Consider the following 10081-nt stretch of genomic DNA (forward strand, 5'->3'; position numbering starts at 1 on the left):
GCAACTGTGAACAACTAGACATCGAGGCCCAGTTGATAAGAAGGCCTTTCCGAGCCCATATATGTAAAAAGTATATTTTTTTCTCACCAACTTTCACGAAAGTCCGATTTTTTTTCTCAACTCCAAAACCAGTCAAACCACCTTCCTCAACTTTTCAAACCGTGCATTTTACCTCCCTGGAGTGATTTCGAAGGTGATTTTGCTACAATGAATAGTGGTTTTGCTACCGTGACGGTGGTTTTGTCTTTTTCTTTTTAATTATTTCGGCTGAATTTTTAAAAAATTATAGTAATAACAGAAAAATCATAAAATGAAAAATATAGAATCTAATCTTCTGATACTCCACATGAGTATATACACACACAATGAACATATAATATATGTATGTTTTAGTTTGACAAAATAATTATAGAAGATGCAACTATGAATTATTTGAATTAATTACACAAAACCATAGATCTAAAGCAACAACAAAATAATTATACTAAAGTATACTATATTATATGTTTACTGTGTAGATATGCTCATGTGGAGTCTAACAAAAATATATTTTGTATTTTATAATTTTTCTGTAATTTATTATGATTTTTCAAATATTTAGCCAAATAAATAAAAAAGAAAAAGACAAAACCTTTATAGCAAAAACTTTGTACTAAAGCGTATCATATTATATGTTATTGTGTAGATCTACTTATGTGGAGTCCAAAAAATTGGATTTTTTATTTTATGATTTTTTGTGATTTACTATGATTTTTCAAAGATTCAGCCAAAATAATTAAAAAAGAAAAAGACAAAACCACCGTCACTATAGGAAAACCACTATTTACTGTAGCAAAACCGCCTTTGAAACAGCTCTAGGGATGTAAAATGCACGGTTTGAAAAAATGAGGGAGGTGGTTTGTCCAGTTTTGAGGGAGCTAAGGGAGGAAAAACAGACTTCCGTGAAATTTGGGGAGGAAAAATAGACCTTTTTTTTTGTGTATGTTGAGGTCACGGCCCATGAAGCGAGAAGCGAAAACGCACCAGAGGCCCATGGCCCGTTTCCAGCCCACCGAGGTTCCAACTCCTCCAGCCGACTCGGAACGGTGGTGCTGTCGTGGAGGCCGCGCAGCCACGGGCGGGCCTGTTCCTGTTCGCCGCCGTGCCTCTCCGTCACCGCCCGGTCTCTCCAATGGCTGTGCAGGGCGCCGCAGCCCGCCGCCTACTCGCGCTCGCGCCCGCCCGCAGCGGCCGCGCCTTCTGGTCGGCCTCGTGGGCCGGCGCCGACCCGGCCGCCCCTTCCGCCTCGTCGACGTCCCCCGACAACAACAACAGCAGCAGCAGGAAGAAGAAGGCGCCGTCCGGGTCCGGGCACCACCGCCTCGCCGCCGTCATGGACGCCGTCAACGAGCGCAAGCTCCCTCCCGAGCTCCGCGGGCGCGGAAACGCGGTAAGGTCGGTGCCTCTGTCCGAGATCCCTCCTCCATATTGTTGGCAGGAAAAATCGTGGCTTTATCTTTCTTTATTACTCGTTGTGCTGTGTCAGTGGGCATGAATCTAGATTCAACATGATGTGTGCTGCAAGAATAGTTGTTATAGTAACTGTTTGCTAGTCCTGTGTGATTTGTTTCACAAAACGTTACACGGAAGAAAATCCACCATGCCGGCGCATGCACAATTTTGCAGGCCAATTAACCTTCACAAAAAGTCAAGTCTTAACTGATAGACGTGTTTAGGGGCTCAAAAGCACTACTATATGAGTGAAAAAAGTAGGATGTTTCCCTTGTGTTACCATTCCAGATGAAATTGATAGTATGGTACAGTCAATCGCCTCATTGGAACTATTACATAGTATCAAAAGGTTTGATATCTTGTTTCTACTTGCCTAGATTGATATTCTCTTTTGTTTAGATTCCCGGTTGTAGCTTCCAAGATATAATTACTTTTTGTCAAATTTTAGCTCACGCAGACATCTTGTTTCTTGTGTGAAACTCAAATGTCCATTTCTAGATTAACCATATCATCCTGTTCTTGCACATAAGACCCCAACAACCATCCAGATGTTTGGGTACCTGGTATTACAATCCTTTTCTAATCGCACTGTATGCGAATTCTGTACAACTATTACACCAAATGGTGTTTGTTTTAAAGTATATAGGGTGCTGACAGTGTCGGACCCAGCCGCAAAACATAGGTGAGGTGGAGATAGACTACAAACTAAAAAAATAATAAAAATAATTCATACTCATGTACTCGAACAATTGCAATTGAAATTGAACCAGTTTTACCTCTAGTTTTTGCCTTCTTCATGGCAAGATAAGAGGGTCACCACTACTTTGGGCCATCATTATTGCTCCATCCTGGCCGCCGGCCCAAGGTGCCAGGTGACCTTGGATTGTCCCTCCAATCCCTGCTGCTGCTTGCCTCTCCCCTTCCTCTTCCTCCATAGCCGCAGGAGGCAAGTTGCAAGTCTAATCTTGCGCGTCCACTTTTGTGAGCTTCCAGGTCACCGTTGTCTTCCGTTGCTGGCGCACGCCGCCAAGGCTTGGAGCCCCCAACATCACCGAGCGGCGAGCAAGACAGCATGCACAGGACTACAGGCATTGGGGCGGCATCATTGTTAGGCGACTCATTAGTCATGACTGGGACCTTTGGGTGAAGTGGCCAGCAGATCTAACAGGCTAGGCCCAAGTCTGAGCAACTGGGCCTCTAGGTTACCGATTTAGTCAGCCCAAAATTTAAACAGAGGCTGGGATGATGTCAGGCAAATGGGCAATTTTGAGGTCGCTCGTCTTCAACCTTCTCCAGCTTGTTTGTCGCTCATTCAGATAGCAGGATCAGCCATGGCTGAGACCTGACCAGTGGGATGCGGGGCGGGTGGGGGGGGGGGGGGGGGGGGGTTAACACAGATGGCTAACTGGGGCGGCTGCCCCACCCTGCTATAGCAGTAGGTCTGCCCCTGATGATGATGACCAAATTGGTACTCACTGTTTTGAACATTATGCTTGTTTGTAACCTTCTTGTACTTGAGGTAGTGTGAAATAATCATTACAGCCCTCTTGCCACTGTAACAGAATCCTCAATGGTGTCCTCAATAGATAGATAAATAGATCTCAATGGTGTTGGCCAAGAAATGAACTTGCTTCAAAGTTCAAACCTCACCCTAAAGTGATAACTGTTAATGGTTATAGGATGCCTTATTCGTGATCATCTGGAGCTAGGCAAGGCATCTGAGCAAAACCTGCAGATACTGCCATGCTGTTCCTTTCTTTTTCTCTTTACCATGGTCCAATCTCCCATTATGCATCCTTGGTGTTGTGCTGTAAATAAAGTTTAATGTGTCCTGAGCTTAGTTGGCACGCAGCTGGCTAGTTGCTTTTAGTTCTCAATCTCTCAGTTTGATTACTCATAAGAGTACTTAATGCATCACAAACATGAAAGCCAGTAGGTTGGGTCTTATGCATTCCGATATCTGCCTTGATGTCAGCGCTTTGTAGATGCTCATGCCAAATTGCCAATAGTTTTTTAATTTAAGACTGATAAATGTTCAGGTTGGTATCTCATTGACATATCCAAGTTCTGTCAGTCATGCATTACTTGTCAAAAGATTTTGTTTGTCCATAATAGTTTGTTTGCCATTGTTCAGGTCTGAAACTGACATTGTAAATGTCGTTGAACAAAGAATATGGCATTCAATGGAGGAAGGGCACTTCGAAAATCTACCAGGGAAGGGCAAACCCTTAAACCTCACTTCAAATCCTCATGCCGATCCTGCTGAGGACACCCTTTACAGGATACTTTCAAGGAATGGTTGTGCACCTGAATGGGTTGAGCTGAATAAGGAAATCCGTGGTATGATCATAGGCTGGAGGTTGGCATTAAGGAAGGCATGGGCAAACCGCTCTGAAGGTGATGATTCTAACTGGAATGATGACTGCAGGGTTCTACAGGAGCAAATTCGCCAGATAAATGATAAGGTGCTACTTGAACCAGCTCACATGACTCTTTTCATCAGTGGAATCACCAAATGACTCTATTTTGATGTAAATTGCAGGTTTTCCGGTACAACCTGATAGTACCCTTTGGGCGGCAGATGTTTGGTCTGAACTGGGACAAGGAGGTGGACAAGTTGAAGTAAGAAGGGTCAAGGAGGTGGACGGATCAGTGAAGAACATAGCATGGAGTACTTTTGTTGTATCAAAATGTCCTGTAACTTGGAATATCTGGTAGGACAGACACATATTTAAGAAACCATGAAAGCTGATATAGGTATTTCACGTAGGCTTTTATTAGTTTAGATGCTTTGGAAAACTAAGTTTTCCAGTGCTGTAGCCCATCTTGTGGTAACACTCGATGTATGTTACGTGTGCAAATCCTGAGCTTATTTCTCAGCGATTGAATTTCTCAAACACGTAGGAGAATTGTATATTATTACTGCTGTTGTTTTATTGTAAAGTTGGTCATATTTCTTAAACCCTGTTTGCTTGTCTTATAAGCCGTATATTTTCTGCTAGCCAATAGTGTTTTTCTCTCATAATAAATCAGCGAATAGTATTTTCAGTCATAACTTCTCATAATGTGCGATTGGTTACATGTATTGGTCTTAATTTATATTAGGACTTGTGTAACATAACCTAGGTGAACATAAATATATATAATGTATTGGAAATTGGTGTTGATCATTTTTTATTGGTTACGTTCTATTCCATGTGGTCACTTCCATATTTGTAGTATAGATATAGATAGATGGAGAGTGGAGAAATTCTGTTTTTTATGGGTCTCATCAGCTTGTGCAAGCCTGCATTAATTGGCTAATACAATAAATTTTGATGTACTACCTTTATCCTGGTCAAAGAATCATTTTTGTTTTGTCCTAAGTCAAACCATTTTAAGTTTCAGTATATTTATATTAAAAATACTAATATCTATGATACCAAACAAATATTATGTTAGATTCATCATGACATATTTCCCTAGTTAACCTATTTGGTGCCATAGATATTGATGATTCTCTCTATAGATCAAGTATATAGTATACTAACTAATGCATCAGTAGGCTTGCATTGAGCATTGTGCAAGTCTGCATAACACAACCTAACACGGATAAGTTGTACTGCACAAGCCATGTGCAGGTTAATACAGAGGAGGAGCACAGCAGGTTAATACAAAGGACCAGAGGCGAGATCGTTTCAGCTCAGGGGGGGTTATGTTGAGACAGGAGAAGGCCGGCACTATCAAGCAATAGGTTTTGATGTTGGAAATTCAGCTGCAAGCTCTGCAGCTGTGCTGCTACACAGCAATAGCTGCCAGATTAAATATCTTTCTCATTCTATGACTATCTTTTTCCTTTGTGTTTATTGTTCCATACATGAATGCTGCCACCAATAACTTAAATAATTTTCTCTAACTGTATGAAAAGATAGACCGACTGAATGAAGTGCTACAAAGCTACTGTAAGAGAGAAGAATCTTGAAGAATTGGTGTCAGGCTGTCTTGTTTGCTGCTTGCTACTCCTACTTGGCAGGAGATCGCGTAATGTCAGCCAGCATCTTGAGCGCAGGGCAAGGGTTGTCGATGGGTACCTGTTTATTGTTGTCATCAACATCAAGACAAGAAGTGAACATTAGCACTCCATCTTATGCAGAAAACATTTTAATTTTTTGTTGTGTTGTTTGTGTGTGTGTGTCTTTGAAAAAACAAGCATTGAAGGCAGTGAAGCAGTTTTCCTGCCTGATGCTGTGCTAGCTACCTGCCTACATCTATGAATGAATCTATCTGTCTATACATCACTGTTGGTGCATGTGTGCCTGCCTGGCCTGTGGCCTGAGTCTTGTCTCTCTTCATTCAGGGAGAAGAGGGAATCGATGATGGGTCACACAGAGCACAGGCTGACAGGCAGATGCATGGAACATTTCTGGTGCACGTGGCCATGAAGAAGCTATCTCACCAACTGCATGAATGCACGCTCTTTCCAGCTCATGCAGGATGGAACCTGCAGGCGGAATCCCTCCCTCCCTCCCTACTGGAGAATGGCTAGTGCCGGTGTTGGACGAGCGAGGGACCTTAGCTATCAGGGTGGATGGTGTGTCACCTTCTCAGCTTGGTCATAGCGATATATAGGCCCCGTTTGATTCCCCCTTACTAATTTTTAGCTAGCTAAACTTTAGTCACTTTAGTAGCTAAAGTTTCAAACACATTGACTAAAAGGAGCGAAAATAGTTTAGTTCCATTAGTCAGCCAAGAGTAGCTAAAATAATTTTAGCTAACTAAAATTTAGCAATGGGAACCAAACAGGACCATATATGTATAATGTGCAAGTGCAACATCAACATGTGTGCTTACTCAACAGTTTAATGTGCAGTCAAGTATAAAGGGTGGTTACTAGTGGTAGTGGAGTTAATTAATTACCATGTGTCCAGCTTCGAGTATCCAGTAGAAGTTGAGGTTCTTGTAGGATTTGACAAAGGCCTGGGTGCGGGTGCCAGACTGCCCTTCATTGTCGCAGTAGATGGGCGTTCTGGGAGCGCTCAGGAAGCTGTTGAGGCCGTCCCACCTGATTAATTATTCATGACAAAAACAGCAACAGCAGCAGGCATCGCATCAATAAGCTAGGCTAGGCCACTTCTTGTGAGTAATTCACTCACGTTCAGTACAGGTGTGTGAACTGTGATCATCAGAGACTGCTACTTACTTGAGCTTGTGAACCCAGTCCATCGTACCTTTGGTCGCGCAGATGAGGTCCAGCTGCAATGGAAAAAAAAAAGGCTTCTTGTTAGTATCTGATAACGAAGTTATTTTATTTGCAAACAAAAGAGCTTGTGAAATGTCAGTTGGTTTAGCAATAATCAGGTAGGTAGGTTGGTACGCATGAGCCAGGAGGATGAGTTGAAAGGCAAGGCAGACAGCGGTTTTGTTTGTATGTTCAGGCTTTGCAATTTGTTTACGGATGCTACGTATAATAAAGAATAAAAAAATAAGCAATAAGGAGATGGATCGCATTGAGACAAAATTAGGAAACGAGATGACATTCCCGTGATGAGTGTATAAGGATATCACATCGTGTACAGATCCAAGAGGCAAAACTCGCAACCGAGGCAGCAGGACACAGTAGCTACTGAAGACTGAAGTGAGTGTAGTTCCCGGTGTCATGTGATGTGCAGTCCATATTCCTTGGGATCATCACACAACACGTGCGAAACCATAATGTTTGGCTGCTTATATGTGCCTGGACAAGCAAAAAGGCACGATTTTGCGTGCGTGCACATGGAGCGGACATACAGAGGGTGCCGCCGACTGGCCTGACGACTCTCACTCTGCCTCTGCAAATGTGCAGTGAGTAGTGACCACTGTGTGTAAAACATGGCAAGAATGAAGCCCATTCTGACGACAGTCAGCCAGATGTGTGAGTTTGAGTAATAAGCTGTTCCTACAGCTAATAATAGCAGTTGCATCTATGTAGTATAACGGGTATCGATCTGTCCAAGAACACGCGGACATTGTTCAGTTAGAGCAGAGCAACAAGGTGTCTAGCTTGTTGTGCCAATGCCAATCATCAGTTTCATCAGTCATTCGTTCAGTGAGTTTGTTCGGTTCAGTCAGGACGTGGTATATATGTATACCTGTCCGTTGTAGATGGTGACATTGATGCCGAGCTTGAGGAGCTGGTCGACCTCCTCTATCCTGGGCTTCATGAAGTCTCCCTCCAGAGCTACGAACACGTCGTCTGACTGGTCGCCCCAACTGCAGTGCAGGCAGCACACATGCATTTTTTTAGTCATTCCTAACTTGGTTTAATTTTTTCTTGGATGGTAGAGTCGGCGGACCTACTTGAGATCCTTTGGGATGATGCCGAGCTTCTTCTTGATGACGGTGTTCATGAGCCCGTCAAATCCGCCCGACGACGACGACGACGAGGCCGCCGCCATGGACTTGAGGTAGCCCGAGTAGCCGTTCCGGCGCCTGAAGGACGCCATCGTCGAGACCGCCGCCGCCCCGGTGGTGGTGCTCGAGTCCCCCGACAACTCGTCCTTGAGGAAGTTGTAGAAGTTCTGCATTGTAGTAGTAATAATAATCAGTGTCATTATTATAGTATAATATATGCAGCAAGACCCAAGAGCAACACTGGGAGGTAGTATGCATGCTTTCAGAATGGGAATGGCATGGTGCGTACGACGGAGTTGGAGTTGGCGCTGACGACGTTCTCCAGGTCGGACCACGATGCCTCGGCGTCCGTGAACTGCTTCTTCTCCAGCTGCTCCTTGATCTTGGCCGCCACGCTGTTGCACTGCTGCAGCCCCTTCTCGTCCACCCGGGACACCTGGTACAGCAACGGCCCCCACGACAACTGCAACAGAGCGCCATTAATTTCTACTGGTCATCACGCTACTACTGTACACGGCCGGCAATCCGGCATGCACGCGTTGACTATTGATGGGTCAGCGATGACATCACATCGCCAGCAAAGCAAAGCAAACTCACCACGAAGTCGAGCGGCGAGATCCAGCTATCCCCGAGGGCGACGCCGGCGAGGGTGGCGCGGAGGCGGCCCTGGTCGACGGCGCTGAGCGCGGCCAGCGCCGTGGTGACCGCGAACTTGCCGCCGTAGGACTCGGCGACGATGTAGAGCGGGCTGGCGCGGAGCCTGGGGCTGCCGCGGTACAGCGCGCAGAGCAGCGTCACGAGGTCGCGCGCCGCCTCGCCGTCCGTGCGCGCCATCAGGCTCTGCCTGTTGCCGCCTTCCACGTAGCTGAACCCCGTGCCCACCGGGTTGTCCTGCGGCCACCATCGCCATTGTTGCCGCCGTTCATGCTCATCGATTGCATGCATGGCTGTAATGGATTGGATTGGGAATTTGGGATTGGATATACTGACCACGAAGAGGAGGTCGGCCTTGGCGAGCCAGGTGGTGGCGCGAGGCTTGAGGTCCTCGTCCAGCGGCCCGATCTCCATGAAGTTGCCGTACCCGACGCCGGACGCGCCCTGCAGGTCATGAGTGATGAAACCATTTGCATCCATCGATTATATATAAGATTTACTACAAGATTTGATTCATTGCAAATTTGCAATTGCAACGACGACAGTTCCATCCATCCATCCAATCCAACTATATGTAGTAGTCACTCACCGGCCCTCCCTGCAGCCAGAGCACGGTCGGCCATGGCGTCGTGCCGTTGTCCACGCGCTGCGGGCTATGGTACAGCCACCAGAACATGTGCGCCTCTGAAGAAGAACAAGAAGAGGCAGAAGCAGCAGGCCAGCAGCCATCAATGGATTTTCACGCAGCGACAGAGGCAGATTAGATGAGAAAAAAAAATAACAATCGAGCTTGCTTTGCTTACTGGGTCGGACTTCCACGTAGCCCCACTCCTCCGACCCGTCCGGCGTGCCGCCGCCGCCGGCGGCCGCGGCGCAGACCAGCAGGAGCAGCGCGGCGAGAGCCCCACTCGCCGACGCCATTGCCAGTATCTATCTGTGACGACAAGGACGCTACGGGCTCTGCTTTGCCTCTCCCTCCCCTGCTCTCTCTTTATTTTATTTTTTTTTCCCTTTTCAATCAAGATCAAGAATCGATCGACATGGAAGGACGAACGAATTGAGACGCAATCCGAGGTGAAGAGCGGCTTGCATCTATATAGGAGTATACTGTATGTATGTATATATATGAGAGTATATATTGTGCTACAAGGACTCCGGGAGCATGGCGTACGTGTATACTCCTCTGATATCGACGGATTGATGGACACGACGACGGAAGGGTCGGAGGCCGGTGGCGGGTAAAAAAACAGAGAAAGTTAACTATCCATCCATCCATGGAATCTTTTCAATTTATAGTCATCTCCGCCTCCACACAAAAATGAACAAAAGAACTCGGCGTGCTGTAACTAAGGCCTTGTTTAGTTTTGTTTCAAAAAAAAAAAAAAGGCCTTGTTTAGTTGGGGAAAATTTTTAGCTTTGACTACTTTAGAACTTTCATTTGTATTTAGTAATTATTGTTTAATCATAGACTAACTAGGCTTAAAAGATTCGTCTTGCAAATTACAAGTAATCTGTACAATTAGTTATTTTTTTTATCTATATTAATGCTCCATACATACGTCTAAAG

The 10081-nt window shown here is 45.3% G+C and overlaps 2 protein-coding genes across 2 annotated transcripts; one reads left to right on the plus strand and one right to left on the minus strand.

Moving 5' to 3' along the window:
• Positions 1091-4453, plus strand: LOC8056936 (dnaJ homolog subfamily C member 28). Its single transcript, XM_002444539.2, has 3 exons — positions 1091-1434; positions 3626-3956; positions 4034-4453. The coding sequence occupies exons 1-3, from the start codon at positions 1172-1174 to the stop codon at positions 4115-4117; spliced, it is 678 nt and encodes a 225-aa protein (XP_002444584.1). The 5' UTR covers positions 1091-1171; the 3' UTR covers positions 4118-4453.
• LOC8057810 (serine carboxypeptidase-like 51) lies at positions 5212-9649 on the minus strand. The gene is made up of 10 exons (XM_002445629.2): positions 9318-9649; positions 9104-9198; positions 8851-8958; positions 8458-8751; positions 8150-8323; positions 7807-8027; positions 7599-7719; positions 6671-6723; positions 6388-6532; positions 5212-5561 (listed from the first exon to the last, which is right to left on the minus strand). Exons 1-10 carry the CDS (start codon positions 9433-9435, stop codon positions 5493-5495), a joined length of 1398 nt encoding a protein of 465 aa, XP_002445674.1. The 5' UTR covers positions 9436-9649; the 3' UTR covers positions 5212-5492.

Source organism: Sorghum bicolor, chromosome 7, assembly GCF_000003195.3.
Source record: "Sorghum bicolor cultivar BTx623 chromosome 7, Sorghum_bicolor_NCBIv3, whole genome shotgun sequence".
NCBI lineage: Eukaryota > Viridiplantae > Streptophyta > Magnoliopsida > Poales > Poaceae > Sorghum > Sorghum bicolor.